This window comes from Drosophila novamexicana, unplaced genomic scaffold (genome assembly GCF_003285875.2).
Source record: "Drosophila novamexicana strain 15010-1031.04,08,12 unplaced genomic scaffold, DnovRS2.1 tig00000308-arrow-arrow-pilon, whole genome shotgun sequence".
NCBI lineage: Eukaryota > Metazoa > Arthropoda > Insecta > Diptera > Drosophilidae > Drosophila > Drosophila novamexicana.
In genome coordinates, this window is record NW_020824799.1 from 1,132,169 (window position 1) to 1,152,777 (window position 20,609).

The following is a 20,609-nucleotide window of genomic DNA, read 5'->3' on the forward strand; positions in this document are numbered from 1 at the left end:
ATTTCAAAATAACTTGACCGTTAAGTGCTAAATCGATAGCTATTTTCGATTGCAACGTCAATTATATCGATAGTTTTACGACCTCCGATGATTTTTCCAATGTTTATGCTAGTGAATAATCGAAGTTTCAGAAGAAGTGCAGTCCACCAACAGGTTATAGGACACAAGCATGTCTACAAATGTTGGAACGATTCGCCTTAGAAACTTGGCTGAGTTACAGATTTCAAATGTTGATGAGGTAGCATCAACTACAAAATGCATTTCGGAGGAAACCAAAACGCCAGAAAAACAAAAAAAGGCGCGAAAAGTACGCGCAGCAACAACAACAAAGAAGAAGATAAAAGATGAAATTACAAACGCTACAGCTATTGTTAGCAGCACTGTGGTTAAGCGCAATGGGAAAAAGGAGCCGCTACCGGGCCAACTGCGCATTGATTCGTTTTTCAAGAGCAGCACAAAAAACTACAAAGTTGAGCATTTCACAACAATCTCACCTGGAAAAGCAAAACTTCGCCGTACTCCACGTAAAGGATGCAAGCGATTGTTCGATGAGAAGTCGACAACGACGGAAAGTATGTCCAAAGTGTCGGATATTTCATTGGAACTCAAGCTTAGCCGGAAACCCACACGAAAGCGAACACAGCTGCAGCGCAATGCCAAGGCGAAATGCGCGACATCCCAGGCTGACGTCATTGATCTCTGTTCCGACGATGAACCAGAATCAGATAACAAGCCTGCGGTGCTTAGTGTGTTGGAGGCTGTTCAGCCGGAAGCACCAGCTATGGTGAATATACCTTGTTTAAATCTACAGAGGAATTTAGAGACTGAGGCTTCTTCGAAAGAAAATATGCCCAAAACACGACAGCGCAAGCGTTGCCCGCCTTATAAGATTGTAGAGGATACAACATTCGTCGTGGATGGCTTCCAGTTTGGCGATATTCCAAATGCGACACATTACTTTCTCAGTCACTACCATGCCGATCACTATGTGGGCCTAACCCGCAAGTTTGCCCATCCTCTATACATGAGCCCCATAACGGCCAGCCTCGTGCGTACGTTCATTCCAATTGACAGTCAATACCTCCACGAAATTGCTGTCGATCAGTCCATTACGCTCAATGACATTGAAGTCACAGCTATAGATGCCAATCAGTAAGTAATGTTTATCAATCAAGCTAATCTAATCGATTAACCGTTCACTCCAATATGATATAGCTGTCCGGGCGCTATAATGCTGATCTTTAAATTTAGCACTGGCAAGTGTATCCTCCATACTGGCGACTTTCGTGCCAGCTTTGAAATGGAGTCGTTGCCAATTTTCTGGAACCAGCCAAATATTGATTTACTTTACCTGGACACCACATATCTATCGCAGAATTATGACTTTTGTCATCAGTCCGACAGTATTTATAGAGTTTGTTCCTTGGTGCGCCAATTTCACGAGAAGCACGCCAACAAGCGTATATTGCACGTGTGTGGCTCCTATTTGATTGGCAAGGAGAAGGTATGGTTGGCATTGGTCGAGGAGTTTAGGCTGCGTGTCTGGACGGAACCTAATCGGCGCAAAGCAATCGACTGTCTCGATTGGCCAGAGTTAAAGCTTAGCCTCTGTGATGATCCCTTTGAGGCTAATCTGCATGTAATCAACATGGGAAAGATTAGCTATCCGGTACGATATTATTATTTAACGATAATGAATCTTATCTAATATGCATCTTGCTCACAGCAACTTGATCAGTACTTTAAAAAATTTGAGGGCCACTATGATATGCTGCTTGGCATACGACCAAGCGGTTGGGAGAAGAACTCAAAGCCTTCGTATGGCAAGCGAATCAGTGTAATTGGAGTGGAATATTCAGAACATTCAAGCTACAAAGAGCTGGAACGTTTTGTGCGCTTTCTTAAGCCAAAAAATGTCATAAGCACAGTTCCTTTAGGAAGAGATCTCTGCGTTACTCCCACAGTGCCGACCAATTGGTTCAGATATAAAGGATATGGCGGTATGCTCAGCAAGAGCTACCAGCCCTCCATTTCAACGTTTTTGGAGACGCCCCAGCGTAAGCGGCCGACAATGGCAAACAGAAGCACTAATATGATATTGAGCCCAATTGAAAACTGCGGCATCACGAATTCGGAGAACTTAGACGTTCTCGATATAGCAGAGTCTGCCAAAGATGATTCCACTGACGCTGCGCATCGGTCGGTTGACAGATTCATGTCTGATGCTTCCAATGATTTGCTCTCAATTATTTAGATTTTTGTAGTAGTGATATTTGTAAGCGTTTTGTTTATGTTTATGTTTGAATTTAAAGTTCAGTTAACTTATTTTTCCCCTTGCTTTAAAAAAAAGACAGTTTTCTTAGATTATATATTTAGGTTCGAATTGGCAGAATAATTTAAAATAAAATACTTCTGAATCAGGATTAACAATCAGACAAGTCGTAGTTTATTTTCATTATACGTTTACCCATTTATTTTTAATATAAACCCATATTTTTATTTGTCAGCGTGTTTGCGTTAGCCCAATTAATCTATACTTTCGAATTAAATAAAAAAATAATCTACGTTGCAGAAATGTATATGTTAATTCAAACACATTTCCGGGTTAAATATATTCTGATAGCAACAATTATATTTGCAAATTTATTAACGATATCAATTGTTCCCATCCGAGGCAACGTAATTCATATTTAAACAAGGCGTCGCCCACATTCATTTTGTATACAATACAAGGCATTATATTTGATTACATTTTTTATATGTGCATATTTAATTATATATATATATATAAATTATTTGTATTTAATTTCTATTTTTTATATAGATTTTCCACTAGTTGACATAGTAACACTTGTTTATAAAGATTATGCTTAACGTAAATACATCATGGATAAATAAACTTTATTGGATATTGATATTGTGTTTTTTGATGATATTCACAATGCAAGGGGCTGAAATAAATAGCTTCAATGCGTCCTTGGTCTAAGCAGTACGAATGACAACATGATTTGAAGCGGTTTGTAAACAATTCACACTGATATGTTTAGGTATAAATAAGTAATTAATGTATACAAATATTGAAAGCGCTGGAGTAACGAATTTTGGAATGGACACTGTTTTGACTTCTGCTCATTCAATTTTTATCAATTTAAACAATTGACTATACAAACAGTTGGATTAATAACTTGCTTAATTATAAACATGTACAATATGTAAATATATGTAATGTAAATAAATAGAAATTGATTTTAACGACAGTTCTCCAAAACTAACAAATTTAACAAAAATCCAAATTGAAGCAGATTACAACTAAACACTTTTGGCTATATAGCTCATAACAAGAAATCGCATAAGTAGAGAATGACTTCGGAACCAGTCCAAATGATTTGGTGGGTAACACAGGAATTCAGAATGTAGTCGGCCAATTAACTGAAACAGAGTAGTTTTAAATATGAAAATTGTATTAGTTAGCCAAAAACCTACCACCAAGAAAAGAAAGGACTCTTGTTTTGGAAGCGCTGCGTGAATGAAGAAAATCGACTGCTACTAGACCTTTGTAAAGATGGAGAAAAACATCAATTAATATCAGATTGTTTTTATAACAAAACCGGTTCTTACCGCTCAACAACAACAGCTGGCATTTGGACTAATTGCACGGGCGATTTTCCATCCCTCAGTGCTTGCGTGAGGTTTAGAATCTGTCCCCGCATAACAGACATTTGCCGCTCAAAGAGTCGCTTGTCAAATCCGCGATCTTGTTGGAATAAATACAGCAGATCTGTGCAGATTTCTTCCACAAAGTTCATGTCGGACAGCTGCGGCAGTACCTGATCTTTGATGTCATCGCTAAAGGGTATTTTGGCCTGTGGTAGCCAGGCCCAGTGATACGGGTATGCGCGCCAGGAGTCCGGATGCTTGAAGGGAAACGCCAAGCCATTATCAATGGCGGCAATTCTTATTTGTGGTGCCTCCACCAGATTCCATGTAGGCTCCGTCGGAGTATTTGCGTTCTTCTTAGTACTCGAGCTAGGTACTTCATCATCACTACTAAAATAGCTGCTGGCCCCACCAATCGCAGGCTCACTAGCGCCCATGGAAGTAGGTCCTGGTTGACCACCAGCAGTCACGCGCTGTTGATCATTGGCCAGCGGCATTGGCGGTTCGTTAAGGTCGATTATTGTCTGACCAGGCACCAGTTTATTGGCTCGTGCCATGCTCTTGCCACCAGTACCACCTACCTCGCCCACCAGTTTAGGCGCCACATATTTAATCAGCCAGTTGTCATTGCCCCGATCCGTGTTCCGTATGATGTAGTCGAGCACAACCAAACGCTCAAATTGTAGCTGAAAGGATTTGGACAGTGCCGGTGACAGCTGCTCGTGCTCAAATCGACGCAGCCAATAGTCGGCATCCTTATAGCCCTCTACAAATAGCTGAAACGAGCCAGTCTGCGGAACGGAAGGCATTAGGCATTAGCCGGGATTTCCCAACTAGGATTATCAACTGGGTTTACTACTCACTTTTAGCGGCAGGCTCATGCGGTTGAAGTGCGCCGACGGATAATGCTCCTTGATGCGTTTCTTTAGCTTGGCCTTCTGCCGATCTATGCGCGCATAGTTGAAACTCTCGGCCACCAGTCGAACTACACGCGTCTTGGGCACCACGTTTAGATTCAGCTTACGATCAACCAAACTGGCGCCAGACTCGGACAAATAGCTGTGGATTCGAACATAATTAATAAACTTACACAATTTATTGATGCGCCCTTTTTTCATACCCTTGATTTGGTATTAAGCAGGCGCGCCCGAAACAACAGGGACAACAAAGCTTGTGCATCCACTTGGTCCATTTGGGATTTAGTCTGCCATATGGCTCTTCATCCTTAGGCTTAAAGACGGCCAGACATCTCTGCTAATATTTGACAAATTAAAATGAACATTTTATTTACACGTATAAGCCCAATATTCTAAACTAAACAGAAAATGGTTTGATAGATTTTGAAAATTTACAAGATTTCAATAATAATTTGCATAAACAAAAAGAAAATAGAAATTGTTAGGCAAACAATTTAAAATGTATGAAATAGGTTTGTATCAAGGCCAAACCAAAAGTCATGTAAAAGTAGCTCAATTACAAGACTTCCCCGTTTGTTAGAATATTTTATCTATGCACTGTCAAATGATTTAATCTCAAGGCTAAGACTTAGCACCTTGGACTATGCGAAGCGCATGATATTTAAACACAAATATGTTGGATACCCTTGCAGATATGGAAGTGTTACGCATTAAATGATAATTAAAAAAATATATAAAAAAAAGGTTTTTTTTTGCGTCTGCAAGGGTATCCGAAGAAATGTGTTCCTTTGAGTTTTTGTTGTTAAATCAGACTCGACTTACATTTGAGGCATCTTTGACGAAATATGAGCCACTGCTGCCCTGATAGATGCGCTCGGGTAGAATACCCTTCTCGATTGCATATTCAGCCTGTGCCACGATCTCCGAGAAGAGCGGATCGTCTGGAATCAAAAACAATTTCATAAATAGTTTCCATGACAATAAAATATTCTGTATTATTAACTAATGAAATTTGTGCGTAACACAAAAATGCGCATGCCCCTGGCAACACCTTAAAGCAGACTGCAATAAGAGGAGCTTTACTTAAAAAAAACGAATGCTAAATAAATAATAAACTGCTGTCCAGTTGGCTTCTTAAATGAGGCTCCGGCTTGTCGTGACAGCCGTGTATGTAGAAGTCTGAATAAGAAGCGTGGGGAGGGTGGACAGCATATTGATTAGCACAAGGTCACCGCAACTTGAGCATATTGTAAACTATTTATTACTTGCCAAGAGAAGGGACACGAGGCCGGCATGGCAAAGGAAAATAAATGTCCGTCCGCTTGGGAAGCCTTAGGAATACGAGTAGTAGCTATATTTTCCCTTTGTTCAGCTCTCACTACCTATGAAGTCGAAATTGTCGTTGAAGTCGCAGTGGTCCTGGAAAATGGTGAACACCTGCTGTATAAAATGCTCGCGACTATAGCTGAACGAACGCGACATTATCATTGAATATGTGTCGGGCTGGCCAGGCACACTCGCTTCAGGTTGCCGTCGAATTAAATAATGGGAGCATAAAAAGTATATCTAGAAATTTGCATATCGAAAGCATTTCGATAGGGTCTGCCCCACACATCGGTGTTGCCGGCACTTACACATGTTCTTCAGCGGGCAATTGGCACATTGACATTTTGGCTGTGCTATTTTAAAGGTGTCCGAGTCTTCGGAGTCCCGCATGCCGGAGGGCGCACTGTACAGAATTGGCGGCTCCTCCTCGCCGTCCGACAGATAGTCCTTTTCCTCAGCGTTACATTTTTGCTTACAACAATGACACACGTATTGCTCATATAACGATTCCTCAGACTCTTGCCTGCTAACTGAATCGTTCCCTTTGGCCGGCGCTGGACCGACATGTGCAGACCGATCGTCGGCGGCCTCCGCATGAACTGCCTCTGAATGAGCTGCCACAATTTCGTTTGTCGCCATTGCTGATCATTTTTCGTGGTACGCTTTTGATATTGACTATGTCCATTGGTCGACAAGCGTTTTTATCACAACGTCCATTTTTACATGCACTAAATTTGCAATACTTTGAATTTGGCACGGATCGCGTATGGTAACAAAGAAATAACGTTATGTTATACACGAAACACCAACAAACAATTTACTTCGTAAGCGAAAGGAATTTATTTTAAATTATGAAAGGAAAACCAATGGCTTTCAAAAACAGTTGTTTTCCTTGTCGTACTCAAGAGAGTTGAGTGTCACGCATGGATAAAGACATTTCGCAACCCAACTAAGTGGATCTGTACTTGCATATTCTCTTGATCAGTTCGACGAACTACGGCGTCAAGGGTGCTAATGAAATGTTTACAAATCGGTCGCCTATATAATATAGCTGGCATAACAACAATCTATAGCTGCAAATAGCTGCAACGATTCTTAAATTACCTCGCTCTCTTGTTGACAACGTCTTGGTTACGATCCGTTTACTGAATCTCCTAGCTGGCATAAAGACCACAGCTGTTTAGGCCTTTATATATATATACATTCATATATAATATAACAATTTATAGTTATATAGTCAATGAAATTTTCTTACACAGCTGATGCAATACTCGCTCATAATATGCGCAATACTGATGTGTACCCTATTATTTAAATTCCTTGCTTTAATTTTTTTTTTTATTAAATAATATTTTTTACTATCGAGAAGTTACTCAAGTGTTCGTATTAATAAAATATAACATACCCTGCGCCTATAGAAGGGCTGTTACAAAGTTGTGTAATTATAAACAAATTTATGACTCACATCAACTAATGAGACACAAATTTGGTATTAAACCTGCATGCCATATTTTGTACCGATTGGATACTAAGGGAGAAGCGTTGAGGGTTGGGAAGCAACACGTGTCTTTTGAGTGTTTAGGCGAGTACAAATTTGTAAACAAACAAATTAATAGGTATTTTTAAACTAAATGGAATTCAAGTGTTCTATTTATACTGCATTGAAATGCCTGACAAGGTTCTGTACTTTTGGACACTGAACAGGGTATCTCCCAGTTAATCATAGTGTAGGTATTTGTGTTTAGCTTTGCAATTCAATGTCGAGTCAACATTAAATGTCTTGAATGTTTTATCTCTGAATACAGCTTTGACTGAACCTATTGTTATATTATAAAAATTGCTGTACGGCATTTGCATTTGCACGCCTGCATGTTTGGATTATGATAAGGTTTGCAGCCTAGTTGGCTTTGTGAATGTGTGATAAGCCGCACAATAGAATGTCTTTGAAAGTAGAATAACAGAATTAAAGTACCCGACGACAGCCATGCATTGTAATCTACACACACACACAGGCAGAAAGAACGAGAGCAAGAGATACACACAGACTAGGTAGGAAGCCCCACAAAAGTTTGTAAGACTTCGTTTGCAGTTTGCAGTTTGCACAGCACTGAGTACTCACCGCCAAATGTGTTTGACACGAGGTCAACGTGATCATGTCCGCGTCCCAGAGCGCCGAGTAGATCGCTAATGCGACTGGCATGGCTGACGCCTCCGCCGCCAAGCAGCGGCTGTGACTCGCGATTATCGCTGCCTGCGTCCGTGGACATGCCCTCGAAGTCGATTTCTGGCACCAGGCAAATATCGTCGGCCTCCTCGTGGGGCAGGCGTGTCGTTGCTTTCAGCGGGGATGTTGCTGACGATGACGTTGTATTTGGTGCGCGTCGCGCTGGTGTTGCAGTGTGACTAATCACAAGCTGCGGGGCTAGCTGCGGTGTCGTTGCGCTTGATCTGCCGCTAACGCTCTCGCTGCTCTCCTCGGAGTGTTTGCATTTGCCATTGCCATTGCCATTGCGGAGGGCGGGTAGATTATTGTGCAGCAAAACTTCTTCTTCGTCGTCGCCATCGGCATCGGCATCGTCGCCGATGTCGTGCAGCATTAACAGTTGGTTATTTTGCGGTTGCTTCTTGCCAACAGCAAAGACATCAACGTTTTCACCATCGTCGCCGCCAGCACCATCAATGGGCGCCACATCATCAGTACCATAAGCGACAGAATCATCACTATCAGCATCAGCATCGTCTACTGATAATAGAACTTGATCGCGATCTCTCTTTGGCTTTCGTTTTTGCCTTCGCTTGCCGCTCGTAGCCTTGCTATGCACGCCAATTGTATTTATCTGTGCACAGAGAAAAAACTTTAATTCGTTGCTTTTCCCACGATTTGGATTGCTTCGGGCGAACTCACCTCGACTTGGGTAGTCAACTTATTGATCCCACCTGTATCGCAGCCGTTTAGGAGAGGTGCCAGTTGATTAATGCTCGCTGTTGTTGTTGCCTGCTGCTTGACAAAGTCACCAATCAAATCCATCTCATCCTCTAACTGTAGCAAGGGCGCTTCTGCAGCTTGCGTTGCCCCTTTCGGCTGAGCGTTGTTCATGGCTGCACTTAGGCGGCAGTAGGACGTGTGTGCGTGCCCGTGTGTGTAGCTTTGGGTGGGGTAGCTACGCGCGACAAATCTCAAAACGGGAATGTCGCCCGAAGCTAGCAATCGCGGACAGAGCAACAAAGGCGCGCGTCTGTGGCTTTTCGGGCGAACGTGAACACTGTTATCTGCTGGGCGGTACGCCTCTTTTATGCATATTTTGCATGTTCTATAATTTAATCTGTAATTGGTTTAATTTATTTTTTGTTGCACATTTGCTTTTTAGCAATTATTGATTGCTTTCTGTAAACTTTATATCTATATATATGTATATATATATATATATATATATATCGATTCATTAACAAGATACGAAAATGATGAGCAACGAGACTGTCCACTTACTAAGAATACAAAGTGTAAAATAATGTTGCAAACAGCTGACGAGACTATCCACTTGCGCATTATTGTAATCGTTCTAAATTAATTATGTTATCGATTTTTAAATACTGAAATCGATTTAAAAAAAAACAACAGTCACACTAAAAAAATAATAATTTTTGTTGTCCTAATAATTTTCAACTTTATTCTTAATTATACATTTGTAATTTACACGATACATTCACTTCTAACGTAGCGCAACAATTTGCCGCAATCTGTTAATGCCACTTAATACAGTGCTAAGCTCCCGTTGCAGATTTGTACTCTCCGCTACCAGTTCAATAGCTTTCTTGAACCTTTCCACCGCATTTCGCAAATTTATTGGGGGCAATACGCTAAACCAATGCAAGGGCTCCACATAGCCGTTTTCCTTGTCCACGGCATAGCGCTCAATAGTAATGCCGGCAGCTCTGTCTTCGTCTGGCGCATTTATCACTCTGCATAGGGCTTTAAACTCTGCACTATTTTCTGTTGGTATCTGGGCGGTGGATATTGATTGGCCTCCCTGTTGGAATTTCGTTCGTGCTAGGAGAATGGCGCCACTGGAGTACGTGCGTTCGATGTCTGTGCGGCATTGGGTGTGGGCTTCGATTAGATGAAACATATCCAGATAGAGGGTGTCAAGCAATTGTCCAGCAGCAATCCTATCATTTTCACACTTGTCGGTAGACATTTTCAAGTTAAAGTTTCTATAATTGAACAAGTTTTAATAATTTTGTTATGAAAAATAAAAACCGTATCAGTTCCAATCATATGATCGGAAACAGGTCTGTTCTTGTTCACATTTCACATTGTTGGCAATGCGGTGTTTTATTTATGTTACTTACAGTGATATGTTAAGTAGAGGTCCAACCTTTTTATATTAGGGATGTGCAGTTCAATAGTGAACAATTTTAAAAGATTATTTTTTCCGTTTGAGTACGTAAGTTGTATAGTTGTAAATTGCGACACTGTTATTATACATAATAAAATTAAGCTTTGATAACACCATAGAAACTGAACCACTAGCTGGTGCAACAGATGGAACTAAAGGAACTTGAAGCTGAACTGTAATGCTCAACACTACTGTTAGCCCATCTTTATATCTACAGATGCTAATTTACTCTATAGAAAGGCTGTTTGCATTTTCTATAACTATCGTCAATTTCACCAAGAAAATTTAATTAAAAATTAACATGTGATTTATTTTAATTAATTATTAAATTTCGATATTAAAAAACAAAAACATATAAAAATTCTTTTATTGTGTTGAGAGAGTATAGAAATGTCGGTGCGCGATGTTGGAATTTTTGGTATATATCTGTCACAAATGCGGATTAGAGAAAGTTTATAAAAGCCCGGTGCAATTAGCGACTAGCAGTTAGTTTAAATAATAATACTTCTTGTACCAGTTGACTTCCCCGAAAATCAACACATTCGCAATAATTACTAAACTGTTAACGTTGTAAACAGTTCCAAAGTTGAAGTTATATTTGAGGAGCGCCTGATAATGCTTCAAAGCCATAGTGCAGACTTGGAATTACGTAGTCGAAAATGCGGAAAGCAGCCAAGCAACAACAAACCAGACGACGTTGACGACACTTCGTCTTGGTCGGATGAAGCGCAGGTCTCACCAATTTATTGATATTTGGTCTCGGTTTGCCTGTGTTTACCTATAAATACAAATGACACTATGAACAAATATTGCAAATATGCCTGACCTTGTATTTATATAACGTACACATTCCGCAAATCATCAGAATCATGTAACGAATTCTGATGTACCCGTACATGAACATACATACATATTTGTTTGCATGTACTTCTCTACATCGGCATCGTACATGTGCCTATTTATCTTATCGCAGCAATAGTTATATATGTATTTGCCTAATATACTCCGTCTAATAGCCTAATGACTTTGCCTTATCAATTATTCAGACAACAAGGAGACCCAGCACAGAACACACTCAGTCAATGGACAATACCCAAGTGGCCGAAATGTCAACGACTAGCAAATCAACGCCGCATCGCAGTAGTCTTGGCAAAAGTTCCATTGAAGATTTGGACGTCGTTGACGGGAACGATATGTGGCGCAATGAGCTGAAACAAAACGACGAGCTGCTGCCAGAAGCGGAACCGGATCAAGATCCGCCAGTGCCCGCCCGTAGAAAGAAGTATAGCGATGTGGTGGACATTGTCATACGCATTGTGATTACGCTGATTTTTTTGTGAGTAATGCTGCTTATCTCATTGCCATGCAGAATGAATCATGATTAAATATTAATAAATCTAACCATTTAGTAAACTGGAAACAATGTCCGCATTTCGGCGACAAATCCACTCCGAGGAGCTGTGGCTGTACAAAAATCCACCCCGACCGGATATCGTTAGGGGCGGCGATCTGTTATTTTTTGTTATAGCCGTGCCGTTGTTACTTACAATAATATTCTACATATTTACCAAGGATCGCAGGGATTTTCGGGCAGCCAGCTGGGCATGGACATTGGCGGTGTGCTCGAATGCCGTACCCACGAGTCTGTTGAAGATTAGCGTGGGACGACCACGTCCTGACTTCTTTTATCGTTGCTTTCCTGATGGTGTCATGGTGCTAAACGAGACCACCGACGCGATTGGCAGCTCATTGCTCGATTTTAATTGCACGGGCATCCCTAGTGTGATAAACGAGGGCCGCAAAAGCTTCCCTAGTGGCCATTCGTCCTGTAAGTAGACCCACATGAATTCAATCCGGAAGCTTACAGATCTCTAACAGGCTCTTCCGCTGCATATTTTTCAGTTGCCTTTGCCAGCTTTGGATTTGTTACCTACTATGTTGGTTCCAAGTTGCAGGCTTTCGATGCACGCGGACGGGGCCACACTTGGCGTCTATTCATTGCCATTATGCCTCTTATTGTGGCCGCCTTGGTAGCCGTCAGTCGCACCTGTGACTATCATCATCATTGGCAAGATGTGGTAGTGGGCGCACTAATCGGCCTGGCCACCGGATACATTAGCTACCGGCAATATTATCCCTCAATATTCTCGACCGACGCGGGCAGACCCTTTGTTCGCTGGCCAAGACACACGCGCTTGGAGGCAGGTTCAGTGGAAAATGCTGGTGATGAAATGTGTAGGCCATTGCTTGGTAAGCAGACAAGCAAATGGCGCTGAAGAACATCCCAAGGAACCAACATCAAACAAGTATTGCTAAGGTCAACAAAAGTGCATGCGGTTTCCAATTAGTGACTTAATGACTTGCGAAGTCGAAGCTGTATTCCTTAAGGTAAACCATGCCAATTAATGTGGGCTTTAATGCACAGCTGTGCCGTATTTTTGTTCAGGTCAGATGTAGTACGTAGTACTCGTAACATAGTATAGTCGGTTACACTAATGAAAGAAGTTGTTATTCTAGTTCAATTGCTAGACTTAGTATCAGGAGTGGAGAAATCAATAATTAAATGTTAAATTTTGTGGGAGCAAACAATGAAGCTAAGTATGAAGAAGCTTGAATATGTGTATCTATAAGTATAAAATATTAATCATTAATAGATTTCAAACAATTATGTCCAATAATTTAAGTTATGTACATTGCTTACAGTTAATCGCGCACGTCTAGTTCAATATTGTTATAAGTCCCCGATAAATAATTACATTAGTTTTTGCTTTTGCTAAAAAATGTATTTTAACATTTGTTTTAATTTACGCTTATTCTGCAGCAGCCACATCCAGACATTCGAAATACAAATTTGCTACATCAAAATGCGACCAAAACTAGCCTAAAATTGTTTGTTGTGTCGAATAAGTGCGGGCCGTGTTTTCAACTCATGGAGTTAAAAGCCTGAAGGAGCACTTGCTTCTCGCGTTCCTTTTTCTTGACCACGTCCAGACTGCGCTGTCGCCATGTACTCTTGCGCAGCTTAATGGGCCGACTGCCCACATAGCGACCGTCCATCTCCTTCATGGCACGTATGAAGTCAGCCGGTTCGCGGAAGCTGACAAAGCCGAATCCTTTGCTTTTGCCGGTTCGTTTGTCGCGAATAACGCGTGCCCTCTGGAAGGATGGGAACTTGTTGAAGGTGCGCGTCAGCACCTCGTCGTTGACATCATTTCCGAGGTCGCCACAAAAGATACGAAAATCATCATCCGGCCAATCCGCCAATGAGGCATCTTCCCACACAGTGCCACCGGCAATACGCACAGTCTTCCGATCCTTCTTCTTGCGCTCTGTGGTCTGAAATGATTGCAGCGCCGATGAAGCGCGCGCTGCTTTGATAGCTTCTTCTGCAATCGGATTTGGTCCCGATTTTTCAGCCTTAAGCTTTTTGAGTTTCTGCGTAACATCAAACTGTATGGAATTGATGTTGATGTCAATTGCCGGAGCCGTGGCCACCGTCGGCACATGCACCGACTGACGACACTGATAGAGCTTCGGCGCACTGCTTAGCACGACCGGGGTGGCGGACATGGGTTTGGATGGCGAAGTAGATGAGCCGCTGCCTGTCGGTACGAATGTCGACATAAATGTTGGCGGTGGTGGTATTGGAGGCGGTGGCACCGCCATCCGAGGCTGATGCTGCTGCAATTTCTGCTGCACGTTGTTATACGTATTCGCCGCGATGATCGGGCGTACTTGATTTGGTACAAAAAGGTTTCGCGCTGGCGGCTTAGAGATCTCCGCTTCGAAGCGCGAGAGCTCATCTTCGATATTGCGACGTTTTGTGCCCATTTCAAAGGCGTACGCTATTGTTGAGAGGTCAACAATAAAAATTCAAAACTAGATATAAATTTTCAATCAGTAATGCTTCAGAAAACAGATGTTTTTAGTGACCATTAGAGATGTGAGTTCGGCCGATTTCGATTACAAACATGAACAGGAATTTTTAGTACTTTTTCAAAAGTACCACTAACCATGTTTCGAGGCTCTTATAAAAAGATTGGTTCTTTTCTTAGTCAAACACTTCCGTTACAAAGTCATAATATTTTACCCATTACTTTGAGCACATCTCACCCAACGGGCTTAGCTAACTTGCAAAACGGAAAATTGAAAATTACAGTTTTTTTTAGGAACAAATTGTACGCGCTGTTAACAACAGTGCAGCAAATGTCACAGTTTTAGGGTGCCCACATTTAAGAAAAAAGCGTAGTTAGTGTGAAGTCAGAATGTTTTCTGTGAAATAATACATAATTGAATTAAACAATAAAAAATTGAAACTACGCTGCAGCAAGCTTACAACTGTGATAGCAACAAGTATCTGGAGCAAGCAAATAGCCTGAATAAATCGAATAAAAGGCGCACACAGACGCACGGACACACAAATATACACCCTATAAAGGGCAAAAACAATTTTACAAAGTTGAAATAATTAATTGGGCTACATAATGCCACCAAAGGAACGCAATATAGCCATGATGGGCTACCGCTCAGTCGGTAAGTCTATTGGACTCCATCCATTCCAGCTCCAGTACCAGCACCAGTCTGACTAATCGCACTGCGCTGCTGCTGTTGTTGTTGTTATTGTTGTTATTGTTGTTGTTGTATGGCTTGTGGGTGCGTGTGCGTTGTTGCTTGTAGTTTAATTGCGTTGTATTTTGACAACAGACACAACAACATTGCAAACAATTTAAAATACCTACGTACATGTATGTATGTATATGTGTAAATATAATAATTGCGTTTCACCTGCATTTACAGGCAAATCTTCGCTCAGTATACAGTTTGTTGAAGGCCAATTTGTGGACTCTTACGATCCAACAATCGAAAATAGTAAGTCATATAGCAGATGTTTTTTGTGAACGTAACCAGCGTTCACATATCAATTGGGATTAGTCATAGAAAGCTCCACTTGTGCAGGATGCTGATGGCATTCTACGTTCATGTGCATGTGCCTACTGCGTGCACCACAAAGAACGCAGTTTGATAAACGATTAATGTGTGTACGGGTTGACTTTCCTTAAATTACAGCATTCACCAAGGTTACACGCGTCAACTCGCAGGATTATGGCGTTAAGCTGGTCGATACGGCGGGACAGGATGAATATAGCATATTTCCGGTGCAATATAGCATGGACTTTCATGGATACGTTTTGGTCTATTCCATAACCAGTCAAAAATCCTTTGAAGTCATTAAAATTATATACGAAAAACTGTTAGATGTGATGGGCAAGAAATAGTAAGAAAATTGAAAAGCGCATAAAATTTCAACTAGATTTTAAAATATCTGCAATATTATATACGTTTTTAGTGTACCTGTAGTCTTAGTAGGAAACAAGACGGATTTGCATCAGGAACGCACGGTTTCCACGGAGGAGGGCAAGAAACTGGCTGAATGCTGGCGGGCAGCATTTCTCGAAACATCCGCCAAACAAAATGAGGTGAGTCCGTTCACGTGTGATAAGATTAATTCGATAATCATATTGAACTTCGTATATTCCAGTCTGTCGGTGATATATTTCATCAGTTACTTATGCTAATCGAAAACGAGAATGGTAATCCCCCCGAGAAGAGCAGCTGTATTTTATCATAAGTACTTGGCAACCGGCAGCCAGCAGCCAGCGTTAACCATTTTGAAGCTATGGCTCGTACAATGGCAATACGAAATTGTTTCAATATCTATTGTTATAAAAGCACCTTGGTCCGCAAGAAGAGAAAAATTTACAAACTAATAGTTTTAAGTAATAACAGGAAAAGAAAAAGAAAACATAAACTTTAATCATCAAATATTTAGGGATCCCTAATGTTGCCTAGCAGCGTTCGTGGTGACTGTTTAGCAACAAAGCAGGTTTAAGTTAGTAAACTTTTTCACAATAACAATTCAGTTACAAAGTTCATATGCAAAATAAAATATGCGACTTATATTATTCTTAGTTTCAATTTAAATATAATTTTTACTAGTAATAAATCAATGTGTTTTTTTTTAATAACTGGCATTTGTTGAGTTTCCTGTTTACTTGTTGTCAAACAATTTAAAGAGAGTTTTGACCAATTAGAGCAAATGCAGGACCAGACGTTTTTCTACTTTTAACTCAAGCTGAGTAAGAGATTTATAATCTTCTGATGAATCTAAAGGAAAAAACTACGCATCTAAATTGGAAAAAAGGAATTAGTGACTGCAGCCTTTTTGTAGATTTCACAAAAAGGCGGTAATATTTAATAAGAAGACTAATAGATTGCGTACTTGTCATTATTGTTAGTAATTAACCAAGCTTGGAAAAGACAACAGATAAACCACTTGTTGACGATGCATTTGAAATGGATTGCATGGAAAATCATTCTATCGTAGCAGCTGATAATAATAGTATAAGGAATATTACTGAACTTTCTCTGGAACTATATTGAAGGCTATGGCAAATAATTATTTTAGTAGTTTTTTTCAAGTTGTATTCATATTTTAAATAACGCGCCAACAAATTCAGTGCTGTGTATTGTGAAAATATTTTACAATCGGTTTCACAGCACTGGCCATTGTTTATGTTAGTCCGCGTTTTTTATTTGCCGCTGAGAGATTTATAAAATGGATCTAAATACTCTACTCCAACGTGCACAGAACCTTACAAAAGAAAAGGATGAATGCGAGCTACCTGGCGTGGAGCGTACACTCCAACAGGTGCTACAAGCCACCGAGGAGCTACACAGACGCGTCACCCAGACCGGCACCAAGGAAATACAAGCGTAAGTGTTAACTTCATGCTGCACGAACACGCACGTGAATGTGAATGTAAACTATGCTCTTATTCATAGGCAAATATTGCTTGGATCCAAGGGCATCGATCTGCCAAAGCTGAACCAGAAGCTGGAGACGCTCAGCGCGGGTAAAACTTTCGAGCCCCTGGATGTGGCTGGCGCGGACACAGATGTGTGCACGTTTCTCAAAAATGAACGTGAAAATGCCATATTGTCTGTCATAGAGGATACCAATAAAAATGTATGTAATCCATTTGGCAAAATAGAGGTTTACATTCAGGTTTATTACCATATGATACACAGATCAGTGACTCGGTTAGTAAGCAAAAATGGGCTAATTTGATCAGCAGCTGGAACGAGGAAAAAACACGCTTGCTGGACGCTTTGATTGGACCATCGCAGAATTTCATCGATTTGCAACGGCTGCCCGACCAGACAATATTGGCTCCAGAATGCCATCCGCTCTCCTGCCTTGATAAGATGGGCCTACTATACGCCCAGGAGCTGTGCCAGTACAATGCCCTCATGCTCAAGGGTGGTTCACGTCCAAATCTAGTACAGAAATACGCACAGTTGACCAGCACTTTTGGAGATGCTCGCCTCACGGACATGTGGACACTGCTTGCCTGTGTGACTCAAGTGAGCGAAGTCCATCAGGGAGATCCCATCAAGAGCCGTCAGCAGCGGCCAGAATTCGTATTGAATGCCAAATTGTATCTGGAGAAACGCTACAGGTTCTACATAAATTCACTGGTGACCGTGGCCAGCGATGCCGACAGCTATCAATTAGTGCGCGCCTACGTGAGTCGCTGCTTTAGCGGACAACAAGCCATTGGTCTGGTAGACACAGCTGGCGGCAAGCCGCTTTGGCCGCTTATCTATTACAGTCTACGATGCGGAGCTGTTGAAACCGCTGTGGAGTTCCTACGTGAAGCTGGCTCAAGCTATGAGGAATTCGCTCAGCTTATTGCAGATCGAAATGGAGGCATGGTCAACTCCAAGATAGAAAGCCAGCTGAAACTACAGTATGCGAACAAAATACGCAATTCAACTGATGCCTATAAGAAGGCTGTTTACTGCGTCCTGCTTGGCTGCGACGCTAACGAGGTGCACGGGGAAGTGGCCAAAACAATCGACGACTTTATCTGGATCAGATTGGCCATGCTGCATCCCGGGGACTCAGCTGGCTATGGCCAACTGCAGAGCTTGATCATAGACACCTATGGCGAGAAGTATTTTAATGCTAGTCAGCAACCGCATCTTTACTTCCAAGCGCTAGCACTCACCGGTCAGTTCGAGGCAGCCATTGAGTTCCTGGCTCGCTCGGATGCCAATCGGGTGCACGCAGTCCACATGGCTATAGGTCTACATGAGCTGAGCATGCTGGGCGGCGTGCGAAGCGTGTCGCAACCGCTGCTCACAATTGACATATCGGATCCAACGCCGCTCCGTCGTCTCAATCTAGCGCGCCTCATTCGTCTCTATGTGCATCGCTTTGAGGCGATGGACACTGCCGAGGCACTGCACTACTATTACACACTGCGTAACCTGCATGATCCCAAGGGACGGAACATGTTTCTAACGTGCGTTTGTAGCTTGGTCGTAGACAGCGGCGTGCTGGACACCAGCATATTTGATTTGATATTTGGACACCGACAGAAGGGAAGTGTCAACGATGACGAACTATCGGGGTATGTACATTTAGCTAGTCAGTTCGGATAGTTAGAGAACTGTTCATTCATTCATTTCCTCCACAGAGGCCTCTTTGGGCAGTTCAGCTGCGCAGACTTTGACACGCATATCATGGCTGGGCTAGTCGCCGATGAGCTGGTAGCGCGCGGAAACTTTGAGATGGCTGTGCGGCTCTATGAAATTGCTGGCAATCTAAATCTGGCACTGAAGTATATATCCATATTGTTGGCCCAGGTGGTGCAAGAGCCTCCAGTAGAGGGAACATTGCGAGCGCGCCTTAGCCTGGAAGCACCGCGTTTTAGCGCACGCATGACTGCCCACTCCTCGGATATAGAACCTAAGATCTATGTCAGCTTTACATTGTTACGAGATTTGCTCACGTTCTTTGATAATTATCACGAAGGCAAATCCAAGGCGGCTTTACAGCAGCTTCAGCGCATACCCAACATCATACCCAACAACACGGAGGACGTGGCCAGCTGCCTGGCAAACGTGAGACAATTGAGTGGCGATGTCATCAAGGTAATACCCGATGTTATGGTGGCCGCAATGGACCTGACTCTCACAGAATACAACCAGTTGAAGCCAAAAACAACATCAAACAGCTCCATACAGCAGCAGCGGCCAAATGAGCTGCGGGAACGCGCCAAGGCCATTGCCAACATGTCCGCTACTATGCCGTATTGTCCCACTAACCAGCGTCTGCTGCAGCTTGAGCTACAGATGCAGTAAGAAAAATAAAATGGTATTAATTAAAGGTGTTTGGGCTTAGATTTATTTGAGCAGCAGCCATATGTACTCCTCTTCGTCATCTTTCGCATTTACGTGAAGCATTTCCTCCAGTTGAGCTATCTTTTTGCGCATGGCATCAATTTCTTCCTGCATCTCGCGGCACCGATTCTCCTGCGTTGCACACTTGTTGCAGTTTGTGTCACAGATCTGTTCTTCTCCGGCACCATCCTCGTACTCTTCTGCCTCAACTGTCTCGTTGCTGTTCGTGTTAATTAATGGTTTGTCTTCGTCATTGTCCATGTTCCCATTAATATCATCCTCTTCAAATTCAATGTTGTCCGAGTCTTGTGGCGCCTTCAGTGGATCGAAATCTTCTAGACCCAAATGCAATTCAGGATATGCGTTCACGACGAGTTTGCGTCTGAGTAAAAAACTTGGTCGAAAGTGCCTCCGGCATATGTCGTAGTGTTTCCGCACATCTTGTAATCCGCATATTTGCAACCATTTGGCTCGTAGCTCCAGTTTCGTTGGAAATGTGTGTAATGTTTCTGGTTGCCTCACCTTACAGTTTCTAACACAACACTTCCGCCACCTCCAAATTGTTTTTGGCTTAACGGGTTGATGTATACCCTCAGTTTTACCTATAAAACGGAGAAGGTAAGTTCGGCTCATCAGCTCTCAGCTGATTGCTGTACCCACCGGTACCTAAATGGAGTGTTGGCACTGCCCAGGGGTGTAACTTTTTCTTGCCGTGACAATCTGGTGTGAAGTGGCGTCGGCATATTAATGATCGGCATGACGAAAGGAAGCGGACGTTCGTGAGTCCTAGATTTTCTTTCCACTTTTGGTTCATTTTGGGATCCGTTGGAAATTTAAATAGGTTTGTGAAATCCTGCAAGCCGCTGGCATTACAGTTTATTGCCATACATTTTCTCTTTAGTTTGGGCAACATGAGGAATGCTTATGTTCTATTTTGGAATCGTCGCGCAACTTATTAGTGCTGAACAATTTGTAATTTTATCTCTACAGACATCTGTTCGTCAGCTGGATCTATGTACTTAAGACCTAGAAAACAGTATTTTACGAAAACTTCGATTCAGTC

The 20,609-nt window shown here is 42.0% G+C and overlaps 8 protein-coding genes across 12 annotated transcripts; 4 read left to right on the top strand and 4 right to left on the bottom strand.

Annotated features, from left to right (window-relative positions):
• The first annotated feature begins 161 nt into the window (after positions 1-161).
• LOC115759417 (DNA cross-link repair protein SNM1) lies at positions 162-3,275 on the top strand. The gene is made up of 3 exons (XM_030700312.1): positions 162-1,152; positions 1,216-1,669; positions 1,727-3,275. Exons 1-3 carry the CDS (start codon positions 170-172, stop codon positions 2,252-2,254), a joined length of 1,965 nt encoding a protein of 654 aa, XP_030556172.1. The 5' UTR covers positions 162-169; the 3' UTR covers positions 2,255-3,275.
• Positions 2,834-9,254, bottom strand: LOC115759416 (phosphatidylinositol 4-kinase type 2-alpha). Of its 4 annotated transcripts, none has more exons than XM_030700309.1 (8): positions 8,806-9,254; positions 8,020-8,737; positions 5,397-5,515; positions 4,778-4,908; positions 4,521-4,716; positions 3,619-4,448; positions 3,484-3,552; positions 2,834-3,429 (listed from the first exon to the last, which is right to left on the bottom strand). In XM_030700309.1, the coding sequence occupies exons 1-8, from the start codon at positions 8,995-8,997 to the stop codon at positions 3,426-3,428; spliced, it is 2,259 nt and encodes a 752-aa protein (XP_030556169.1). In that variant the 5' UTR covers positions 8,998-9,254; the 3' UTR covers positions 2,834-3,425. The 4 variants fall into 4 exon arrangements, with proteins under 4 accessions (XP_030556169.1, XP_030556168.1, XP_030556171.1 ...); XM_030700308.1 differs by having other exon boundaries at positions 2,835-3,429; positions 4,778-4,911; positions 8,806-9,253; XM_030700311.1 differs by lacking the exons at positions 8,020-8,737; positions 8,806-9,254 and adding an exon at positions 6,209-6,765 and having other exon boundaries at positions 2,849-3,429.
• A 293-nt stretch (positions 9,255-9,547) lies between these two features.
• Positions 9,548-10,193, bottom strand: LOC115759413. The gene has a single exon (XM_030700303.1). It carries the CDS (start codon positions 10,094-10,096, stop codon positions 9,611-9,613), a length of 486 nt encoding a protein of 161 aa, XP_030556163.1. The 5' UTR covers positions 10,097-10,193; the 3' UTR covers positions 9,548-9,610.
• A 480-nt stretch (positions 10,194-10,673) lies between these two features.
• LOC115759409 (phospholipid phosphatase 5) lies at positions 10,674-12,957 on the top strand. The gene is made up of 4 exons (XM_030700300.1): positions 10,674-11,029; positions 11,344-11,633; positions 11,707-12,125; positions 12,200-12,957. The coding sequence occupies exons 1-4, from the start codon at positions 10,913-10,915 to the stop codon at positions 12,571-12,573; spliced, it is 1,200 nt and encodes a 399-aa protein (XP_030556160.1). The 5' UTR covers positions 10,674-10,912; the 3' UTR covers positions 12,574-12,957.
• A 122-nt stretch (positions 12,958-13,079) lies between these two features.
• On the bottom strand, positions 13,080-14,219 carry LOC115759410 (RNA-binding protein 42). The gene has a single exon (XM_030700301.1). The coding sequence runs from the start codon at positions 14,126-14,128 to the stop codon at positions 13,220-13,222; it is 909 nt and encodes a 302-aa protein (XP_030556161.1). The 5' UTR covers positions 14,129-14,219; the 3' UTR covers positions 13,080-13,219.
• Positions 14,220-14,532: 313 nt separating this feature from the next.
• Positions 14,533-16,257, top strand: LOC115759412 (GTP-binding protein Rheb homolog). The gene is made up of 5 exons (XM_030700302.1): positions 14,533-14,830; positions 15,095-15,166; positions 15,365-15,572; positions 15,645-15,774; positions 15,837-16,257. Exons 1-5 carry the CDS (start codon positions 14,782-14,784, stop codon positions 15,924-15,926), a joined length of 549 nt encoding a protein of 182 aa, XP_030556162.1. The 5' UTR covers positions 14,533-14,781; the 3' UTR covers positions 15,927-16,257.
• A 547-nt stretch (positions 16,258-16,804) lies between these two features.
• LOC115759403 (nuclear pore complex protein Nup93-1) lies at positions 16,805-19,531 on the top strand. The gene is made up of 4 exons (XM_030700291.1): positions 16,805-17,071; positions 17,141-17,324; positions 17,387-18,774; positions 18,841-19,531. Exons 1-4 carry the CDS (start codon positions 16,914-16,916, stop codon positions 19,505-19,507), a joined length of 2,397 nt encoding a protein of 798 aa, XP_030556151.1. The 5' UTR covers positions 16,805-16,913; the 3' UTR covers positions 19,508-19,531.
• Positions 19,531-20,553, bottom strand: LOC115759404. Of its 2 annotated transcripts, none has more exons than XM_030700293.1 (2): positions 20,213-20,553; positions 19,531-20,148 (listed from the first exon to the last, which is right to left on the bottom strand). In XM_030700293.1, exons 1-2 carry the CDS (start codon positions 20,457-20,459, stop codon positions 19,550-19,552), a joined length of 846 nt encoding a protein of 281 aa, XP_030556153.1. In that variant the 5' UTR covers positions 20,460-20,553; the 3' UTR covers positions 19,531-19,549. The 2 variants fall into 2 exon arrangements, with proteins under 2 accessions (XP_030556153.1, XP_030556152.1); XM_030700292.1 differs by having other exon boundaries at positions 19,533-20,148; positions 20,207-20,551.
• Positions 20,554-20,609: the final 56 nt, after the last annotated feature.